General features: G+C 37.2%; 1 protein-coding gene across 8 annotated transcripts in view; it reads right to left on the bottom strand.

Moving 5' to 3' along the window:
* Nucleotides 1–22,509, bottom strand: part of EVI5 (ecotropic viral integration site 5) — a 107,342-nt gene that overhangs the window by 40,135 nt on the left and 44,698 nt on the right. For 5 of the 8 annotated variants that reach the window (XM_065841702.2, XM_071810429.1, XM_065841705.2 and 2 more), the window contains 11 exons: nucleotides 19,693–19,917; nucleotides 18,600–18,674; nucleotides 17,808–17,933; nucleotides 16,709–16,852; nucleotides 15,071–15,160; nucleotides 14,857–14,954; nucleotides 13,409–13,469; nucleotides 11,907–11,960; nucleotides 9,450–9,482; nucleotides 8,746–8,892; nucleotides 2,111–2,245 (listed from right to left, as the gene is read on the bottom strand). In XM_065841702.2, coding sequence (XP_065697774.1) covers nucleotides 2,111–2,245; nucleotides 8,746–8,892; nucleotides 9,450–9,482; nucleotides 11,907–11,960; nucleotides 13,409–13,469; nucleotides 14,857–14,954; nucleotides 15,071–15,160; nucleotides 16,709–16,852; nucleotides 17,808–17,933; nucleotides 18,600–18,674; nucleotides 19,693–19,917 — 1,188 coding nt within the window. Of the gene's footprint in view, nucleotides 1–2,110; nucleotides 2,246–8,745; nucleotides 8,893–9,449; nucleotides 9,483–9,502; nucleotides 11,630–11,906; nucleotides 11,961–13,408; nucleotides 13,470–14,856; nucleotides 14,955–15,070; nucleotides 15,161–16,708; nucleotides 16,853–17,807; nucleotides 17,934–18,599; nucleotides 18,675–19,692; nucleotides 19,918–22,509 lie in introns of those variants that run through there. The other 3 variants (XM_071810427.1, XM_071810428.1, XM_071810431.1) reach the window with 3 other exon arrangements.

Raw genomic sequence — 22,509 nt, 5'->3', positions numbered from 1 at the left:
TATGCTTGGTGAGATCCACTCCAAGAATATAGACGTGGAATGATAACTCTTATTACTAACCAAACTTTCTTTATTACACATCCCTTGCTAAAGAAAATACCTCAAAAATCAAAGTTCCTGGATATAATGAGCGTATAAGTATCTTCCAACTGCTAAATACAGAAGAAAATTGACACAGTAGTTTTAGGCATTCTGACTTCCACATTTCCCCAGATGGTATCCCTAACAAAGTATTATTTACGGTTTTTTGCACACATAAAAAATATGGAGAGAAATCCGAAAGATTTTGAGCTAGTTGATAAAAGTAAAACAAATGAAGAACTGAAATTACACCTTTAGAGTTACAACATTTTTTTAGACTTATAGGAAAAATAATAAATGGAAATTTATTTTGGGGGAAGTAGGTCATCTGCCTTTGAAAAGGAAAAAAGGTATGTTGACAAAGGAACCATCCATTAATATTTATAAACAACAGTCAGTCAGGAAAATGTCTTACAAATGAAGATGCATGGACGTTTACAAAAATACACCAGGGAAAAGCAGAAAGACTAGAGAAAGCTAAACAGAAAACAGGAAAACACATAGCAGGAGTGACCTGGGGAAAGGAAAACAGTGATGGAAGCAAAACAATGGAGGTTTGGGAAAAAAAACACAGAGGGGAAGGAAAAGGACATAATCTGCCTAACTAAAATATGCCTACATCGAATCATTGGTCACCAAATATCTGAAGTTGAACTGTGCTTCATCACTTTCCACTGTATTTCTCAGTAGTAATTTTCAGCAAAATCACGTATTTTTGTAGATAAGTAATACTGTGGCAGTTGCCAGATTTTCTTGAGAGTTGAGAGTAAAGTGCATTATCAACATTAATAGAACACAGCACCTCAGCCATTTATTAGCATCTCCATGTGTCAAAATCATGGGATCCAAATATTGGCAAATATACAAAGTGATAGGGTATGTTTCTGAATGTTTACACCATTGTAAGTATAGCCATGCAAGTCTTGGATTGAGCAGAATTTTCCCAAATTACGTAACACATCACTAGCAGCAGTAAAGAGCTGTATTTGTAGGAATTTGAGTTAAATTCAGTCACTTCTCATCTGCCTAAGTTCATTATAACAGACTGAAATACTGCTGTATGTCTCAGTTTGTCTGGTACACTGGAACTTCCTCCACTGCTCCAGTTTCTTTAAGTTTTCAGTGTTTGGTATCTTCATGCTGACGAAGGTTAAGTAGTCACTTTTTTAACTTCGAAAAACACCTTAGATCCTGAATTCCACCAGTGTTCAGTACAGTAAAAATTACCACACTACTAGCTTGTCAGACTCCCATCAATCCACTCAGATAATTAAAAAAGTAAAATCTTTACTCCAGTGGGTTAATCTAATTAGCTAGTAAGTTCTGGCCACACTCCTGAGTCTACATGTCTTTAAGATTTCCTTGAGGAAACAATTTCCAAAGCCAATAGAAAAGTATCTGAAAAGCATACTTTACGTTAGGTCAATTAGCAGGTTTTTTCTTTCATTTCTTTCATTTTTTTCCTTTTATTTTTTTTTTTCCAGTTAACTTTTCTTCAAAGAAAGGTATAATAGAGGTTGACATTTGTTTTGAGTACAGTTTGAATTCTGGCATCAATAAATTACTAGCTGGGATGACACTCAAAAAGCAGTAGAGATTTTGATACCAAACAGTGGAGACACTCAAGAACTCCAGATCTGGGATGGGAAATGTTGAAGCCTTTCCTTCTCCCCTCCCAAGCTATTTGCTTTCACATCACCTCAATGCTCGCCCTAAGTCTGCGGCTCTCATTGCAGGATATATTATAATTTTGGAATAATTGATGTTTACTGTAAAGACTCCATCAGAATTGCAGTCTTCCATCGCAGTGGGCTTGAGGAACAGGAGAAAAGTGATCTGTTCTTCAGAAACCTTTCCCAGTACAAACAAATGTTAGGGTTTTTGCTATGCTAGCTTCAGGTTTGAAAAGTATCTTGCAGTCATGAAAGCATAGAAGAGAAGATCCTACAGCACAGTTTTGCAAAGAATGACAGGGACCTGTATTCTGTTTCTAGTACTATTTTATATAGCGGGTCCTAGTTTGATTTACCTTTTCCATCTCTAGAACTTTATCTTGCATCTCCTTCAAGGCACAATGGGATTCTGCTTCACTCAGCCTGGCTTGGACCAGCTCTTTTTCCAGCTGTAGCACAAAGTCTTCACTGTATCGTGAACTGCATTTATGCTACAAAGTTTGCAGAAATATGTTTAGTATGAAGCACAGATGGTTTGAAAGGGGTTTTATATGCCAGATTTCGAGTAATAAGTACATTCAAATGCTTAATAGTAGAAATACTAGCTTAAGATCAACAGAAGTGCTTACCTTATGCAAGTCTACTAACATGTTCATCCAGACTGCTAACAGTAAGACCCCTAATGCTAGGCCTCTCAAACAACTGCACCTCCACACGGCCGAATATGTAAGACCAAACTGAGACCCCTATTAGTACTGATGAGCACTTTTCTGTCATTGTTACCCAAACCGAAAAATTCTCAGAGGATCTGTGATTATTTTATGATATGCAGAAAAAGATGTTTAGGAAAGACCAGCTAAGTACCAGGTTAATAAAAGTATTCTCTCTTGATCCCTACTCACTTCAACTCTGAGTAAACAGAAGCTTTCCATAATCTTGGATTTAAAATAAAGCCATGTATACTTCAACGCACAATCACTTTGGTTTGCCCCTTCCACTCCTGCACTTTGTCACTCACTTGCTCACACTATATATATTTCTTCTGAGCCTGGTGGATTTATCAGAAAAATCCAGCCACAAGTAGCAGTATAGCCCCTTCTAGACAGACAGCACAGGCCCATGCTACAAAGAAATTTGGTTCTTTCCGTACAGGACTTACTCCAATACTATATTCCCAGATGGCTTTGCACACCCAAACACATTCCCTCAGTAATAAAATAGCTGTTCAGAACTTCAGGTCATGCTTTCCAAACTTAAGAGGGAAGGGAAAAAAACCACCACAGTTCTGTTCAAGTAAGTTAAATCACCATTAACTTATTTCTTTACTGTTGATTAGCTGGAATTAAAAGTGAGATCTATCCATTCACTTGCTAAAGGAAACTGCATCTTTCAACAGAAATATCCAACTGAAGTTACACTAAGCATTTGTATTCAAAGGTGTTGGGTCACTTTAAAATCACTTGGGATTCACCGCAGATTGCCAGACTTGCTTGTCAGGTCATGCCATTCTAAATCAGAATTTTAATTACTGGTTTAGAAAAAAACCTGGGAGTTAAAACCCCCAAAGCATAGTTGCCCAGTTACTGTATATGCATAGCAACCCTGAAAATTAAGTTTAAAGGGAAATCACTTAATATGTCTTTGGTGGCATTAACTACATTGTGAAGAATAAATACCATACTTGGATTCATAGATGAAGTTTTATTAACAGTGCAACTTTAAAGTCCATAGACTACTCATTTTCATTAAAGATACAACTATTTCTTAATTTATGTTTTTCTTCACATGATATGAGAGCATGAGTTTCATAGATGGCAACATGCATACGCAGAGAACACGCTACAATTTCTTATTCCCTGGCTGCCTGTACAAGTTCATCGCATGATACACACAGCACCTTAAATGGACTCTATTTTTCTTGTTCCAGATTCTGCTAATGATGCCTGTGGAACAAGAACAAACGCAGTGTGCTCTCCTCAGGTAAGAAGTCCTCTTATACTTTCCAGGAAATAGAGAGAAAACAGATGATTTGAAGAGCTGAACACATCCTGATTTTACAACAATACGTAAATGTACTCTAAATAGTTTTGGACTACAAAAATCTAACTAGTATTTATCAAATAGTAAGTAATGAATACTGTAGAAAAGTTACTTATCCAGTTTCAGGCACAAGTCATGCCTTCTTTGAATCTGTCTTTAGATTTTGCCTGCCTAAGGAGTATGTTATGTTAGGAGTACTTATCTATTCATCCATAGCACACTTTAAATCAGGTCTTGATGGACTAGAAAGAAATACAGCAAAGACCGAAACAGATTTAGAAAACAATATTCACAAGTTCGAAGTTGTGATTTGTGCTCCTTAAAAAAATAACAGACAATAATTCAGTATATAATGGTAACACAAGCTTATAGTCAAAACAATGTTTGAAAACTACTTTAAGACTGACTTCTTTAGCAGTAAAACCACTTTTAAACATTTGCCTTAAGCCCTAGAATTTGTCACAGAAACTACAAGGTGAATCTGGATTTCCAGGCACCAGTTAAACATTTTAACCACAGTAACACTGTTTTTCTTGGCTGTGTTGAAAAGATGTCTGTAACATAAACCACAAAAAAATGTAGTTCTACAGCCATATACCTCTGAAAGAAACAAGTTCTTGCTGGGCTTCACACAACTGATTTATTTCCCCCCAACTTTTCTTAAAATCTCAGAAAGAGTAAAATCTCAGACTGATACAACCATTCCTAATATAATTTTGGCTGATGACAGATTATTACACGTAATTACAGAATGCTTTTCCAGTACTCTATACCAAAGGGCAACTAACAGATTGTCCAGCAGCTGCCCAGCTAACTTCATTTACGCATTTAAGCACTAACTGTAATACTTAACTGAAGACAGTATTTTTATTTTCTGCTCTTTGGTTGCAAATCAGAACATAATATTAAAAAAAGTATATTGTAAAATAAAGTGAAATATTCCACAAAGTTGCACTCACAAGCAGATATTCCCTATATCAATTATTATGCTCTTATCATTCATTTCAGCACGAGGTCCTGAAAATAAAAGATGCATTATGGAGTTGCTGTAACAATAACCAAATACATGGCTATGAATTACCTTGCAAAATACATATGCTTCCACCTTATTGTTTAATCAATTAACATTCTGTCTTCACATAATATACTTGAACAGCCTTCTTAAAAACTAGATGTGAAGCCACTTTAACTTGAAATGCCTCTCATTTCTCAGATTCAGTTTTTAAGCATTCAGACCGATGAACAGGGTAATAATTGAAAATGACAGTACCCCTGGGAAATACTGAGATTTGTGTTCTGGAGGTATATTTAACATCCAGCAGAAGCTACTTTTTTCATTTAGAAACAATAGGAGAAAAAGAACAGAGAAAAAACCTTCAGCACATAATTATCAGGAGTAGGTTAGAACAGGCTGATTACTCTCACCCCTAACTCCTCAAATACCATTGCTCTGAGCATGCCACAAAATAAAACATTCTGTATTCTGCTGAAGTCAGGCACAACTTCCTCTCTGCAGTTCTTGATTTACTAGCAGTATGAGGAAGAAAACACCTTCCTCTTAATCCTTGGTTACCCACCACATCCAGAAACCTTTGGTAGGTTTCTATATTTAAAGATTAGACACGCCAGAGACAGTAGTACCATGCTCTGCAAAACCATTCAGAGAAATGTTCAGGTAGCTTCAAATACTATTAGCTTCACAATTATTTTTCCCAGTTATCAATATTAAAAATTGTACAGGTTGTACACTGTTTTTAAAAAGCTTACACTGACAGAGTTGCTCTCTACTAAGATGTAAAAGTTCATCTCCAAAGTAAAATTAAGTGCGGTCTCCATCTCAAACCTTATTATTTTTCTCTTCCTTTTTCTCATCCAAATGACCTTACATTACTCCAAAATATGTAGAATACATTTGATGACACTTACTACGTGATTTATTATATGATCATTAGTACTACTTTCAGGTCTTCTGGGAGAAGCACTATAGCAGAACTTAGCCTTCCATTGACTAAGAAACACTGGTAAGAAGAACCTCTCTTAGGTAGATTCAACACTTCGTAATAAAGTCATTCTGGTTAAACTAAAACCTCCCTAAAGATAATTCAGCACAGGAAAAATTGAAGTTGCATGTAAGTTTGGCTTCTGGTGTTGGACTTCGGTCAAAAGAATACTTCTCTATCCATCTCCGTATTCAGCCGTGCAAAGTGCTGCAACAGAGAATTCTTCAGGCACACACACACATCCTGTAAGCACCTTGAACACTTACCTTCAAGCCATCCAACTGTGCGATCAAATCTCATACAACAGATAGGATAAACCCTTGCTAATATTTAGATACAAATGCATAACCTTTTGCAAAGGATTTGGTAGCCTTAGAAATATGATGGCTTAGATTATATTTTTTCTACCAACAACAAAACAAAATCCCCTACTCTTAATTCTCCTGCCTCATGTTTTACAAGTTGGTGGTGGTTTTTGGTGGTGGTTTTTTGTTTATTTGCTTTTTAAAATCCCACAGTGTTGTTCAGAACAGGCAGTCACAAGTATCCCTAGGCGGTTCTTTTCTTACTTTCCCATTCAGAAATTCATACCTGACCTTTACAGTTTCTATGAGCTGAAACAGACAACAAGATTGGAAAATATGTAGACCATAAAATATGTAGGACAGATGCTGTACTTTTAAATAAATACAGGTAAACTATGCAGCCATTTTTAAGTTCACTGTAAGATCACTTTTGCTAATCATAAACAAAACTGAAATAATTGGACACACACCCTCCCTTAAAGGAAATATTTGTAAGACAATACTGAAGAGTAGTATTGCCAAGATCAAAGCTATTGGCACCAGGAGTGGCAAAAAGATTGATCAGTCTACTCTAAAGTGAAATGCCAAAATTCGACAGAAGTGGATGGATCTCCACTAGGTGGAGCCCTAAGCGCAGGCGGCTGTTAACATTTGTTGCTCCTATTTCCACGCTTGGAAACAAAACCCCGTTCAATTGCAAACCCTACCAACGCAGCAGAATCTAGGGAACCACTAATTGAAACCATCTTAACACTTTCACCACATTGTCTAAGTTAATTCAGATGGTCCTCAAAACCACAGCACTAGTCTTTACATTTCAAAATCAGTCAGCTACTGGGCACAAATCCCTTCACAACCACACGGATTTACAGCCTCAGTTCCACGCATAGTCAGACTATTTCCTGTGCTCATGTTCACATTTAAATGGAGGCAAACAAAGCGGCAAGCATGCAGGGTAGGAAGGGTGGCTCTTAAATTAACTGCCCATTCCCCCATTTTACTTACTCTCCACTCCTGCAGTACCTGTCCAATCTTCAGCCCTCAAAGCTCCAATCCAGCCAATTTTGCAATCCACAGTTACCCATAGTTTTGCTCAGGACCAGTTTCCATGCCTAGCCAAGCTGTCAGGCTTCCCCATCATTGCTATTTAATAAGGTCCTCATCATAATTAAAAGCATTAGCTTTAAAAGCTGTTTTAACCCATCAGTTATCTAAAACATAAATATAGCATTTGAGTCCCTTTTAATAACTTCCAATCGAGTGCAGGTAAGTAACATGGATGCCTCCATAAACACATTCCAAAAGCATGTGTACTATTGTAAGCTGACAGCAAACAGCCGGCTACTCAAGTCTATAAACATTTCTTATTTTATTTCACTTGAAAGATTACAACATACTTAAAATTTTGGAAAGCATTGCTAGAATACCCCCATCTTCCTAATCGTAATTTCTTCATTTTTTCCCCCTAAAGAAATGGCTCAAGTTACATAAAAGCAGCATTACACGTTACAGAGTAACAGTTCTTCAGTAACTCCTTGCAACTATTCTAAAAGATGTACCTTTTTTTACACTGAAATACTTTACACAGACATAACAAACTATTTCTATAATGTTGCATTTAAGTTATTATTTGTTTTCAGTCTAACAGTAATCTCATCTCCACCTTCCAAAATGAGATACAAGTATTTTCAGGCTTTGGTGGAAGATGTGTAAAACAAACAGCTATACTGCCTGTAAGAGATCTGGTAAGCAGCTCCAGTGTGCTGTAGTTCTAGAAAGTTGTATTTCATACACCTGAAGCACCGAGGGCTTCAGTCAAGTAGTTGCACACCACTTACGTAAAACAACACGAGCACATTCACATCAACAATGCTGGCACACAGCTTGCTCAGCACGTGAAGACTGCTGGAACTGCAGCCCTCCCTCTCTCAAGAAAACATACTGAGCACTTTGCAGGTTGCTTAGAGAAAGTAACTTCAGCCTCACAGTAACAGTCTGAAGTATTGGACATTATATGACCTAACACAAAGTACACACAAACACAGTAAGGCAAACAGCTCCTAGAAGTTGTTTCCCTGCTCTCTCTGGACACAGACCCACATCTTTTAATAAAGTCCTGTAATTCCAAACTCTAGGAAAACACCCTTCTGCTTTTGCAAGCAGTAAATTTAAGCATGATAGGAAAAAAATATAGGTACAGAGAAGAAACGTTAACATGGAAGAGATTGACTTAAATGAGAAGTTAGGTAAAGGTATTACAAATCAATTCTCAAATCTGATTATTCAGACTGACACAATTTGCAACGGCTAGATTCTTAGCATTACGAGCTACCTAATGGGTGTTTTGTGGTTTTTTGTTAGTATTTCTTCAGTAGTGGTGGGGCTTGGCATTGGATTTTTTTGTTGTTGTTGAGTTTGATTGCTGTGTTTTGTCACTTTTTTTTTTTTAAACTAATAACTTACATCTATCCAGAGTTATCTATCAGTAAGAACAGATCAACATGTCAGTCCAATTTGTGTAATTTTAAAAATGCAAATCACAATGAACAAGCATTTACAAGGACAGCACAGAGACCATGTCATGATGAGGAAAAATAAACACAGGTGAGTGAAAAAGATGAGATGATGTGCTGCCAGGCTCCTTACCCATTGCTGCTGCTGTTGGAGCTCCCTGATGGTATTCTCAGCTTGCTCCAGTTTAGTATTGGCCTCATCACTCTGCTGTTTGATGGTGGCCAGCTCCCGTTTTATGAGGTAGTTTTCCTCAGCCTCCTGGGCCCTTGTCACTTGTCCCTTTGGACATAATTTTTTTTAAGCAATTGAGGACAAATCCAAGACAGACTGCCTTTGTGATGTTTAGCTGCTTATTTCATCAGATTGGTTTTGCAAGCAGCACAGACTACAAGTGGTAGAAATTTTAGGACAAGGTAGTACTAAACAGCTCGTTTAGTACTTTTATTACAAAGTTCAGCATCCGTTTAGCAAGCACAATTGCGTACTTGCATTGAATAAAATTCCTTTCATGCAATATTACTCGGTCGTACATGCACAGATTTAAGTTTGCAATATTCAATTTCAGTGTTAATACATTGTCATAGAATCCATTTGTCATAGGAATTTGTACCAAAAGATTACATTAGGTTAGGAAAAATATAACGTGCAAGGATTTGGTTTATTTATTTTTAGTAAACAAAATTAAACAAGTTTCTAGTAAGAGATTAGCTCTATATTTATTCCAAATCAGCAAAGCAGGGATACAGTACAGCATGCAAATATGCATGCATTAAAGCAGTTGGGGTATTTTTGACAGGACGAAGAAAGTCATACAGCAAAAGACTAAAAGACTATACCTGTATCAATCTATCTGCCAAGGAAGCACTTTCCTACAAAGGAAAAATTCAGATAGGAATAAGGAAAAGAAAAACCAAAAAACAAAGGAGCGATAATAGTGACAAAAAGGCCAAGAGCTGAGAGAAAGAAAATGCCCAAATTCTACCCATTTTTCTCTACAAACTGCTTTTGCAAAATTAACAACTCTTCATATAAAGGCAACTCAGCCTGAAAGTCCCAGGAAGCAGCCCATCCTGCAACAGGTGTAATGCAGTCCATCTTTATACTAGGAGGTCTCAAAAAGCCAGATTTCCCTGACACTTAAAATCCACCTACAGGAGACTGGGTATTTTTATCGGAATGGCTTGCTTCCCTAATTAACAAAAGTTACTGATACATTATCAGATATGATCTAGTAGACAGATGCAAGACATGGTCTATGGTCCACCCACCACATGAAAGTAAGGCATAATTTGAGCACAAAGGAAACTCTACTAAGCACTGAGGCATTCATGCAGAACTAAAGCTTCCAAAAAGATGAAGCGGGAAAGTTAAATGCTGCAAACTGACAGACACAAGGAGAAAATTTCAGCTATGACAGCTAATATTTGGCTTAACTGAACTCTTGGAATAGCTCCAGTGAGCTCATGGATTCTCTTTCCTTGCCAAAGTTTTGCAAGAAAGAAATTTTCATCTATGCACACTGACAAGCACTACATTCTGCCACCCCCCACCAGTTGCACATTTAATTAATTTCTACTCTATCACCCTTGAAAGCACTCAATTTTTGCAGATTCTAAAACAACAGAGAACATATCTTTTCGCAGACCATCTTTGTCCTTGGAACTTTTATTAAAATTAAGGTTCAAACTAGTTGATAAGAGCTATTACTTAGAAGTTCAGATTGTGTCATTAAGGAAATCACAACTAAATCATCTAAGTTTCCTTATCATCATAAGGAAAAAATATTTTAAAATAAAAATAAGTTTCCAATAGGAGAACTGAAGGTGTTTGTTCACACTTTATGATCTGTTTTTCAGATCCTGCTATGATAATAATATTCAGAAATTCTTATTAATACATAATACTTTCTCATTTGGAAATTTTTAATTGCAGTCAGAATGAGATACTCTGAAAATGAACTCTGAAAGTTTAAGTACAGCATTTGCAAACACAGTAGCATCTGGCAGTTCATCATGGACTTCCTAATGAAAGAAAAATTAAATCTGATTTCAAACTCTGCAAGTGAAGTATAAAATAGGGATATTTACTACTATAAATTTGCCAAGAGCATTGAAGATTCATTATAGCTTCCAACTTCTTAAAAGAGTCTGCACTTTCAGTTAATTTTATCAGTTCTTCAATATTAGAAACAAAGATGTTTATAAAATTGTACTTTTGGTCACAACTTTCACAATACATCCTCATTATGTGCATTTTTCCAAACTGATTTCAGAAATCAATTCATTAGACTTTGACACAGATTGACTGTTTTTTCCAAGAAACTGTAACGGATTTAACATCTGCAGCGTGACACCTTTCAGTTATGTCACTCCAACTTGAACCTTTACCATTTTCTTCCCTGTGAAACATAAACAACTCTTTGCAACTCGCAAGAGCATCCAGTTCCATTTGTTGAAAGACAGTTGCTATTCGTGGTTAAGATGGACAAAACTCAGTCTCATTCCAGAGCAGAGCAGCTCCGATGGGATCTGTCACAGGAAGCATCATACCAGAACATAGGAGAGGCCATTGGAGAACAATGCCTGCATTTCAGCAGTGTATTGACAATCCTTATCATGCATACTTTTAAAGATACATCTAGTTACAAAGAAGCCTAACAAAACTCTATTCCAGACTAAATCTGTGAGAAATAAGTCTTAAAAGATATTCTCCTCACATGTACCCAAAATCGCTACAAAAACTGAAAGCTATGTAAAACAAATTAATGGCAGCAGACTTCCTGGACTGAATATGCACGCTGCAGCAACACCTCTCTCCTGCTGCACCGGCCAGCAATGAAGTAACCTGCTTTTATCTCCATTTCTCTTTGGCCATTGGTAGGTCTGTCATTTTGCTCCTATGTAAGAACACCCAGCAACTTCAGATTTTCAAAACTGAGGATTCTTTCACAATAACCTCTTTTCCACCCAAGCAGTCCACTATTTCATGTAGTCTTCTGGATTTTGAACAGATGCTTCTAGTTTAGAAAGAAAACAGTACAGAGGTTTGGTATGTCAAAATGTTTGATTTCATGTTCACTAAGAGCCAAACATAACCACCTTCAACATTTACAAGCACTGACCCTAACTGCTTTGTTATTGCCATGCTATTTGGCTAAGCACTGTTAGTAAACACCATGGATTAGAAGAAAAAACAGTAAACTACAATCATGAGAGTCCCACTGTATATAATAAAATTTCCATCAGTTTAGGTATAAATTAACACAGATTAAATTTAATCGCCAACATACTTACTTTTTCTAACGTTTCAATGCGCTGTTTGAGGAGTCTGTTTTCAGTTCGTAACCTCTGGAAGGTAAACAGTTCAGAATTGTACTTCTCAAGTTATAAATTGGAAGTCTAATAAAAGCCAAGCAACTAACAACATTTTGATCTCATCACATCTATGAAAATCAATACAAATAGAAAAAATAGTGACCTTTTAATCATCCTTTTGTATGGTGTACTAACTCAGAAGATGAGTTTAAACAGTTTGAGGCAGCACAGACGAGAAGTCTTGTGTTGTACGAGAGCATCTGTGTGACATTAAGTGAAAGCAGCGAGTGTGCAGGTGAACCACAGGGACTCGACAGCCTCTTCAGAAACAGGGCCGGACACAGGCTGCATGGTCATGTACACAGAAGTGCACCCCTGCACTAGCACAGGCTCTTGAGGAAGCTACAAGGTTTCCTTCTTTTTCCTCCCCATAATTTATGTGAAATTATACATTAAAATTTACTGAATCTGTAAGGTTATACTAAGAATTATTTACCTCAGATCCTCCAGAAGTGAGAAAGAATTATACTGAATGGTATATTTTACCAAAGCATTTCCTGCAAAGTTTAGCAGTCAGCATTCAGATAGAAGAGATCTGTATCCCTAAGAATGGAGGCATGGGTATCAGTTCAGTAACGCTTTATTCTGCCACGCTGAAAGGAAAACTCAATGTGCTTGTTTTGCATCTCCCTAAACTAGCTGAACTTCTTAGCAGAAGACAGCAAGTCAGAAATGGCTTATATAAGGTCCCCAAGCAGGATCTAGAAACAGACAGCTTTGGGTTGTTGGGGCTGGTTGGTTGGGTTGGGGTTTTTGTTGTTGCAGGTTTTTTTTTTTTTCCCAGATGAAACACCATGCTGTGAAAGAAAATGTGAAAAAGGGAAAAAAAAAAAAAAAGCAAAAACCAGCAAAAGCCTATTTATGTCACAAAAGCATTTTAAAAGATGCAGTGTTTAAGTACACAGAAGTAGGTCAGTCAGTAAAAGGGAAAAGTAAACTGCACCTGAAAGGTGTTTTTCACATTATGTATCAATTGCTGAAGCTCCAAAAGAAAAAGTGACTGGAGGCAGAAGACCCTTGATCTTGGGTCAAGGTCTCAAAATCAGTGATAAACCACTCAAGTGCATTCTGATAAGCTCTATCTTAACATCTGTCTTACAAACCTCCTGTGTGGGACACCTATATCTAAACTCTCATATTCAGAACCTCTGATGAGGCCAACTGTTATCAAGCTTTACACAGTAGAAAATAATGAAAAGTAAGTACAACAGGTCTCCATCAAAGATTTTTCTTCATATGTCCAGCAGAAGTCTCAATAATTTAACTATAAGTGTCTTTTATGAACAGACATCCCAAATACAAATGCTGGAAGAAAATAATTTTGGGACCTCGGTTACATGTCCTGCTACATATACAGATCAAATGTGTAACCCCACATCTAGGAATTAAACTGATCCATATATTTGTTGATGCTCTCTTACTTTAATTTCAACTTGTTCTTCCATTTCTTTTGTCTTTATTGTAGTGTATTCCTTCTCTAACCTAAAAATTAGAAACAGTAAATTATTATTAGAAAAACTGCAGATAAATTACTTGTTGGTGTAATACCTCACAAACAACAATAGAACAGAGATACAGACTGATATTTCCTCTGTATAAGTGGCCATTTGAAATGCACTCCTGTAAATATTTAGACTGGACATTAAATTTAAACACATAGACTTCTGCAGATATGAATAGACTGAACCAGCCCTCTGGCACACTGGTGCTTGCTCATATCCATTTCCAGTGGCAACGATTTGGAGCTATTTTTTAGTAACCACTCAATGTAGTTACACAATAATCAATTCAATAGATTCAGCCAAAAGAAAACAGAGCTTGGAAAGTGTGAAAGACAGAAAGATGCAAAAAGATTTGAGACAAATATCTTAAAATTACCAAACTATTTTGGCCCCTCTCCAGCAAACCACAAAATGGTCCCAATTGAAAAAGGCGGCAACAAGAAAAAACAAGCTGAGATAAACAATGCCTCTGCAGAAGGCAACCACAGAAGTCTAGTCTTGGAATGGCAGGACTTTAAACTACATACACTTTTATTGGCTTCCAGAGAAAATGTCCGGAAAGCTTTGTTACTGCTTCTGCTTTAGAGAAGACTGCTCGCTCTACAGCACCGATCATAGGCCAGTGACAGAAGGACTGGCAAATTCAACTTCAATGCACAATCTGCAGTGCAGGAACAGTGGATGTACCAGCCATTACAACTAACTGGAGAATTGCCAAACTTAAACCTGGAAAAGCACAATATGTGTAGCTTGGCTTATCAAAACAGTTTACCAAAGGCAGACAAGAGAATACATGCCACTAACCTTAAAAGTAGATTATGCTCTGGATTTCAAAGCCCAAATCAAAGTTATGTAACAATTATCAATGGTACAACAAAGTTTAACTTTCATTTTTAAACAGCACTAATCTTGACCATACATGCACTCTTTAGCACTGAGAATACTTTGCCAGTTTCTGAGAAATAAACTCTTAAGAATTCAGGCCAGATCATTAAATTTAATCTCCTTTCCCTCCTTCAAAAAAAACCAAACCCACCCCCCCTCTGAGCCATTCCCTGCTTTTTCTATTCAGATCCTGTTTACATAAGTGCTGTAATTCCCCATAACTTGTACCTGCTTCAAGAGTTTTTTAGGCTATGCTTACAAATGAGATATAGCTTTATTACATCTAAGAAAAACAGCAAATCGTACTTTAGAAGAATTTTCTTGCAGACAGAACTTCAGTTTTAACTGTTTATAGTATAAAACACCAAAAAGATTTAAAAATGAAAAATTCAAAATAAAATACTGAATAACTAGTTTTAAAGATAAACAAACAGTAGCTCTTAGCAACAATATAATCTATTTTCTCAAAATGTTATACCTACTTTTTCATCTTTTTTGCATTGTATTTGACTTGGTAAGATGCTTGGATTAATTTGTCTGGACCACTGTCAAACTGATGTGGAATGACCTTTTGAAAGTGCTAAAAGCAATCAGAGCACAAGATTACATATAATTAATAGCTGCAAGGAATTACACACACATGCAATATTACACATTTCAGACATCTCTTACAATTATTAGATAACCTTAATTTACCTGTAACATTCCTTCCATGTCAAGTTGCAGTAATTCTGCTTGGTTCATCTGAAGCACTGCTACACCTACTCGAAATACTATCTCTAAACCCTGAAAACAGAATAAACATCCAATAATTATTCATGGCATTGTCAACAATACAGAACGATTCTACTATTTACAAATACTGGAAATCTCACCCAGTTTCTCAAACAAAAAGGCTACTGAAAAAATCTCTTAACAAAGGGTTCTAAGTTTCTTATTTGGTCCCAAGGACAGGTAGTCCGGCTATTTGTCCTGATGCTCCCTCAGAGAGCCTAGTGCTGATGGAAAAACTCCAACGGCAGGTGCTCTCTACATTGGCTTTATCAAACATTTTAAATGTATCTAGTACAAAACCCCCCCAGGTGCTTCTCAAAAAAGCCATTTTAATTTCAGACATGGTACAACGCGGTTAAACTATTTAAACAAGGGACTGTCTCACTCATATACACTATCTTGGACATTCTTGAGTGTCAGCTGAAAGGATCCACCTTTGACTTACTATTTTCTAAAACATGATTGCAGAGAAAGCATAAATGGACCATAAGCTTTGGATTGTTACCAGTTACAACCACGCAAAGCTCTAATCCTAAAAACCATTTAGGTGTCTCTGTGAGAGCTACACTGAGTAATTCCATACATTTCTTTGGCTACTGTTCATCATCTGGACAATAAAAGATGCCAACACTCCCTCTTCTTGGCCTGCATATCCCCATGGAGCTGTAATTTCGGCCTGAAAGCACCATTACTTTCCAACCCAAACTTACTATTATACTGAGCAGCTGATGTCCCTGGGGTAGCAATGCTGCTGCACTGCAGCAAGAACTGACAGGTTTGGTAACTCTCCAATAGGCTTAGAGTACAAAGTCACACAGAACATCTACATTCAAAGATTTAGTTGCTCTTCCTTGAGAAACTACGTACATAGACATCTTCCCCTATAAAATCATCTGATAGTTGTAAGGACTAAGAAGCAAGACTATCTGAGATTTGCCCGTCATGGTGGGATTTATACCACTACCTAGATAACTGCTTTTAACAGTGTCCTGGTTTTGGCTGGAATACAGTTAATTTTCTTCCTGGTAGCTGGTATAGTGCTGTGTTATGGATTTAAGATGAGAAGAACGTTGATAACATAGGGATGTTTTGGTTTTTGCTAAGCAACGTTTATACCAAGTCAAGGACTCTTCAGGGAGGAGGCTGAGAGTGCACAATAAACTGGGAGGGGGTACAGCCCAGACAGCTGACCCAGACTGGCCAAAGGGATATCCCACACCACATGATGCCATGCTCAGTATATTAACTAGGGAAAATTTAGCTAGGGGCCACTGCTTGGGAACCAGCTGGGTATTGTTTGATGGGTGGTGTGCAATTGCATTGTACATCACTTGCTTCACAGGTTATTTTATTATTATAATTGTTGTTATTATTATTTTCCTTTCCTGCCCTGTTAAACTGTCTTTATCTTAACCCATGAGGTTTACCTTTTTTTCTCTGATTCTCTCCTCCATCCTGCTGGAGCAGGGAGTGAATGAGCAGCTGTGTGGTGTTTAGCCGCCTGCCAGGTTAAACCACAACAGCTACTCTACATAGAACACATGAGTATTGAGTAGTTACCTCAGACATAAAGATATCAAATACTCTTGTTGCAACTGGTAGTGGAAAAGTTGTAAGGAATATAGTTAAAAACCACGACGACGCATACATAGAAGTGTGGAAACTTTGAGACTGAAAGTGCACATAAAGCTCTGGAAGATGCTCCTGGAAAAGGAAGAAAAAAAATACATTAAGCTTCTGCTGGTAGTTGGAGTGTGTCCATGTTTTGGACAAATTTTGAATAAAAGAAGAAAATAATTTATATTTAGTACAGACAGCAACTTCGTAACACGGGACTGGGAAAGACATTAGTACTATCAAGAATCATGAAACACAAGTCCCAGTATCAAATGCCCTACAGCACTTCCACCCTGCAAAGCACAGATTACAGCAACTGCCTGATCCTAGTAGGAAGTCACAAGCTTGTAAATTCCCAGGTCACTTCTAGAGTGGGCTACAAAAGAGCTGGAGAGACCTAGGGCAGGGGTGTCAAACTCATTTTCACCAGCAGCCACATCAGGCTTGCAGTTGCTTTCAAAGGGCAGAATGTCATTTTAGGACTGTATAAATATAGGAGTAGTTACATTTATAAATGTTTATAAATTTATAAGCGTTTGACACCCCTGACCCAGGGTATGGCCAGAGACCTACATTTTATTTGCTATGTAACATCCCACCCCAATCATCATGTTAGGAACTGGGTCACAAAACGCAAACCTATTTGTCTCTGTCAGCCTGACCAAGAAGAAAAAGTGTTCCATGCCCCAAATCTGAACACAATTTTAATTCTACGTATGAGGGTATTCCCCCATTTCTCTCTTTTAAAATAGCTATAAATTGACCACTAATACATCAACTTTCAGAACCTTCAATCCAAATGGAACTAGACATTCATATGCTTAAACTGTATCAGTACAAATCCTCATGCTTCCATGTTTAAAGCCAGTCACTGTCTGCCAAGGGCAAAGAGAGTAAACCACAGCCGCAAGCATTTACTTCTGAAACCGGCTGTCAAGAGAACAGCCTGGTAGCCCACAGACGTGCCTGCTCTTGAACTGTCATTCCCAGCTTCCTTATTAATGCTTACTGAACAGAAAGTTCAATAGATTTTGTAACATACCTGTATCATGCATTCAAACTGGTACATACAAAGGCCCAGTTCAGCCATACTTGGTTTAAAGAGTTCTCGTAGTCTGTAATCTTGCATTAATTTAACAAACACACAGAATGCCTCTTCTTCAGGCATCTATATTAAAAATAAAAAAGCACAATAAAAACTCTGGACAAATGTAAGGATATACCAGAGTAAACGCTGGAAAAGGTTTAGGGTTTTCGTGTGTGCAGTGGGATTTTTTTTTTGTGGGGGGCAGGGTGGGGGAGCGGTCATCTTTGGTTGTTGGTTTGTTTGTTTAAGGATTTATAACCAATTACTGTAATGAACATCTGTATATATCAAATTCTATCAAGTGATTTCTAAACCAAAATGGAGGTCTGTAAATTTCTTATATTATACCCTATTCTGTCATAAAACAAAGGCAGTAATACAAAGGCAGCTTTAAGATTATCAAATCAACTATAAAGTTCCATTTGAACTCTGAGGAGATTCAGTGTAATAGAGAAGTTTGTTAATAGTTGAAACAACAGTCACCAAAATAGCTTGCAAGCCTGCAATCCTACCTTAGCTCTGAGAAATAAATGTATTCTCTCACTCACAGATAGTATCTTCTTGGCAAATAGAACCACAAAGAGTAAGTCTCATTTGATTTGCAGAGTAAACAGCTGCCCTTGACAATGTCATTGTAACAAAACGACGAAGGAAAACTATTATAAAAATTTGCAATAATCCACCATGATACATTACGCATTCTAGCAGGGATTTTACAGGTTCACATATTTTTAATATCACGTTTACCTGCATGAGCAGCAATCCAACTATAAAAGCACTTCCTTGACAGTATCCGACCTCACGATCCACCAAAGAATAAGCCTGGGAAATGAAATTTCAAGACTCTCAACAATTAAAACCTAATTATCAATAAAAAGTAATCATAGCTCATGCTGTTATTTTGCTAATAACTTACTCTTCCTTTTCCAAATCCAGCAAGGATTCTATTCAGAGTTTTAGTCAGATATTCTAGTTGCCACCTGCTGCTAGAAAGGGATGTGAGCTCTGCTCTCTGATAGCCAAAGCTAAACCTAAGGCATACCTAAAAAAATACATGCAGTCTCCAACTACAAGAATTTACCAAAAGATAACAGCAACAGCTGGCAGACAGACTGCACAAGGTTACCACTTTGACAGGAGACAGACCAGATGAAGAAACAACAGTTCTTCTCAGAAAAATTATGTGCTGCAGTTTTTATCTACAGGTGGAAGAAATGTGGTGATCTCCATGTATGTTGCATCTTAATTTTCCAGTTCTGGAAGTTATTACAATCTGAAAACCTTCCAACTTTTCAGTTGAAAATGTTGTATGGAAAAGTTTGTCTTTCAAAATTCAAGCTCTAGTACAGCAAAGACAAAATAATACAGATTTAACTTTTTGGTGGCATTCTCATTTTGTGCATGGGTACTGCAACAGCTGCACATGGACTTGTACCTGCCATTTGCTGCTGCCACCTGCAGGTTTAAAAACACTTGAAAATAGAATGCTAGTTCTGATTTACAGTGTTCTTGTCTTCATCTGCATTGTTTCCTTTACTTCAGGGCACACTTTATTCCATTATGCTGTCAGCAGTTAGCATGTGACTTTGTTCTAATGTAAACTTAGGTTTTTAAATCTCTTACAAAATAAACCCATTAACTATAGGAATACTTTATTTGAAAGCTATCTTTGAAACTGCATTGTAATTTGTTAAACCATTCCAGTGACAAGTAAAGTAAGTTTAAAAAACTTAAACCACATGAAACTGATGCAAGGTCACTATATGCAAGGCAAATTCTCTTCCAAACTTTCGTGCACATTCTTGTTAATGTATTTTCAGGGGCTGAAATACTGACTTACCTTCATTACGTTAAACAAGACCTCCTGTCCAAGGCTGTCTTTTTCTTTAAAAAAATCATGTTCAGGGTATGTTCTGGCAATGTCCCTTCTTATTAATTTCTCACAAGGAGATGTCATTTTCAAGAGCTCTGAATACTGATCCTTAATTGGCATGCTTTGAGCGCTGCATAAAAGTTGCCAAACAATTGCTCTGAAATGATGAGGTATCCCTTTTCGAACAAGCTCCTAAAGCACAAAAGAGACATAAATTCATTTATATTTCCCAAAAATATAAACATAAGCCTAAAGAACAAGACACTTCAACAAATTAAGTTCCTCACAACTTCAGAAAATGTTTGCATCATGTCACAAACCAATCGTACAGTTCATAATGTGTAAACCTCAGTTTTAGTGTCGTAGATTGTCAGCTAATGTAAGTAAGGAGAATCCGAATCATTTTCGGTGGCTAAATTAGCTAATTAAAGTGGTCCCCTATTCACAGTAAGCTACTTGAAAAACTAAATATTCAAATAATTTTAAACAAGAACTCCCATTAGCCAGAATTTAATACAGTTATTTTTATATTTCATAAAAGATGTTGCTTTCAGTTGTGATGGAAGTATAAGAAATCACCAGTTAAAAATTTACTAAACTTACTTTATCTTCCCTAAAATATATATATATATAAATAAATCCGTTGGGTATTACACAATCCAAACCTTCACAGATCAATAGATCTAAGAACCTGATACTTGTCTTTCCAGAAAGCACAAGCAGAAAGTAGTCTTGTTGATCTGAAAACTGAGAAAGAAGTATGATTCAGGAAGTTCAGGCTGTCTGAGTGATACTTTCTGCAACAAGACCCAGTCTGACCTAGAAGATTTTATGTTCAAGATGAGAAGGTTCATTTATTGATTTATTGATTTATTGATTTATACCTCAAGAACTGGTATCAAGTATTGTCTCCTAAAGGGTAGTTTCTTTCACTAGTGTTTATTCTGAAGCCAGGGTCATCTCCTATTCTGCAAAGCTTCCGCTTCTTCTTGTTTGTTCCAAATATTTCTCTAACTTCTCCCAACATTAATTAATGCAACAGTGATAACTTTTAAGGAGACTCTTGCTTTCAAGTTCTGTTTCTGTTCAGCTTTAACTCTACTGCAGGAGTTTTTCAGCTCTGACCTCAGTTTTCTGATATCTCAAGATCTCCAGCCTTCTTCAGAACCACCCTAGTAATGCCACTCCAACAATTTGTCTCGTCTACCACACAACTACACCACCATGTGTTACTTCCTAAAAGACTTCCACGACAACAACCCTAACACATCAGCTTTCCACAGCTCTCTCTAGCTATTCATTCATCAACCACACACTATCAGTGTAGCTCTGTCATCTAAAGCCTCAAGGGCTACTAATAATGAAGCATTAGCAAGTGGTTTCTGGCTTTAAGTGACCATGCACCTGCTTGATGGGGTAACAGGGTTAATCCCTGCAACATTCCTAAAGGAACAGCAGGAAAACCCAGCTACTAAGCAGCACTAAAAACATGCTGTTCTACACCATATTATGCACACGGAAAAGCAGGACTTAAATCATCCTTCAGAACCCCTCCATAAACAGGAGGTGAGTTCTGAAGTGGATTAAGAGACATAAGGATGGAGCACATCACCTAAGCAGGAACGTATATGCACCTATGTCTAAAACTTAAAACACTTACCAGGTATCCAGTAACTTAAGACCAGCTTTTACAACCAAGACAAAAAGATACCTATGCTGCTAAAGTCGTACCTACTGATACAATCAGGAAATAGGTATGGATGCTCTGGTATTCCATCGGAAATGCAGAATGACACTGTTTAGGCTGACTTTCAACAAACAAAACAAAAACAAAAAAATATTGAGAATTATTTAACCAGCAAACGAACGCTCACTAGCAATATAACTAAATCTTTATCGAAAGTTAGTTAAAAACTCCCCGAGTTACACTTGGCAGCTGTGGAAACAAGTGATGCTCATGACACTTCAAAACGTTCAAATGATTTATATCCAACCAGATCTACTTTTCCATTCTCTTGCCAGGTTCACAGCCTTCATTTCACGGTCTTTTGGGGAAACGTTTCCAGAACCCGTTTTCCCTATGCAAGCAGGAAATCTTGAATTCATTTTCTTCCCTGGTTTCCTCTCTCAAGTCATGTTCTCTCTTCACAACTGCTGCACATAAAAGACACTTTAGCCCATTGTTCTGCCTTCCCACAACCTATTCATACACACACATTTCAAACTGCTCAAAAGACCTTGAAATTTGTATTCTCCACATAAAACTACAGACTAGAGCCAATAAAGAACCAAAGCAGAACAGACTTGCCTACAAAAGAAAAATCCCACGCTGCTGTACTTGCTGCCTCTGAAACATGGTTATGTTCAAATGCCTCAGATGCTTTTTAGTTGGAATTTAAAGTGTAATTGAATTCCACTTCTGTACATGCCCACAACTAACTCAGACTGGATGATGCACACTGATCAGAGTTTGTCCAATCCACCCAGAATTTAGAAATTATGTGTTCTTCTGCTTAAGGTCATCCCTGGGGTCAACACACTTGGCATGCACAAAAAACTACACTCCACAGAGCTGCATGCAGCACAATTATCAGCCCTTCTCATAGGAATGCTTTAGAAAGACAGTTGTTCAGTGAGAAAATAATCATAGCACCCAGCTATCAGATGCCCTTATGTGGGCTTTTCGTAATTTCATTTTGGAAACATGAAACAAATCTTCCCTATACATCTCTCATCAGAGGTAGACCAAAGGCTTTAGTATTCAAGGCACAGTAAATGTATCTA

This window comes from Patagioenas fasciata, chromosome 6 (assembly GCF_037038585.1).
Source record: "Patagioenas fasciata isolate bPatFas1 chromosome 6, bPatFas1.hap1, whole genome shotgun sequence".
Lineage (NCBI taxonomy): Eukaryota > Metazoa > Chordata > Aves > Columbiformes > Columbidae > Patagioenas > Patagioenas fasciata.
Note: the sequence above shows the minus strand (reverse complement) of the source record. Positions and strands in the feature narration are given on the sequence as shown.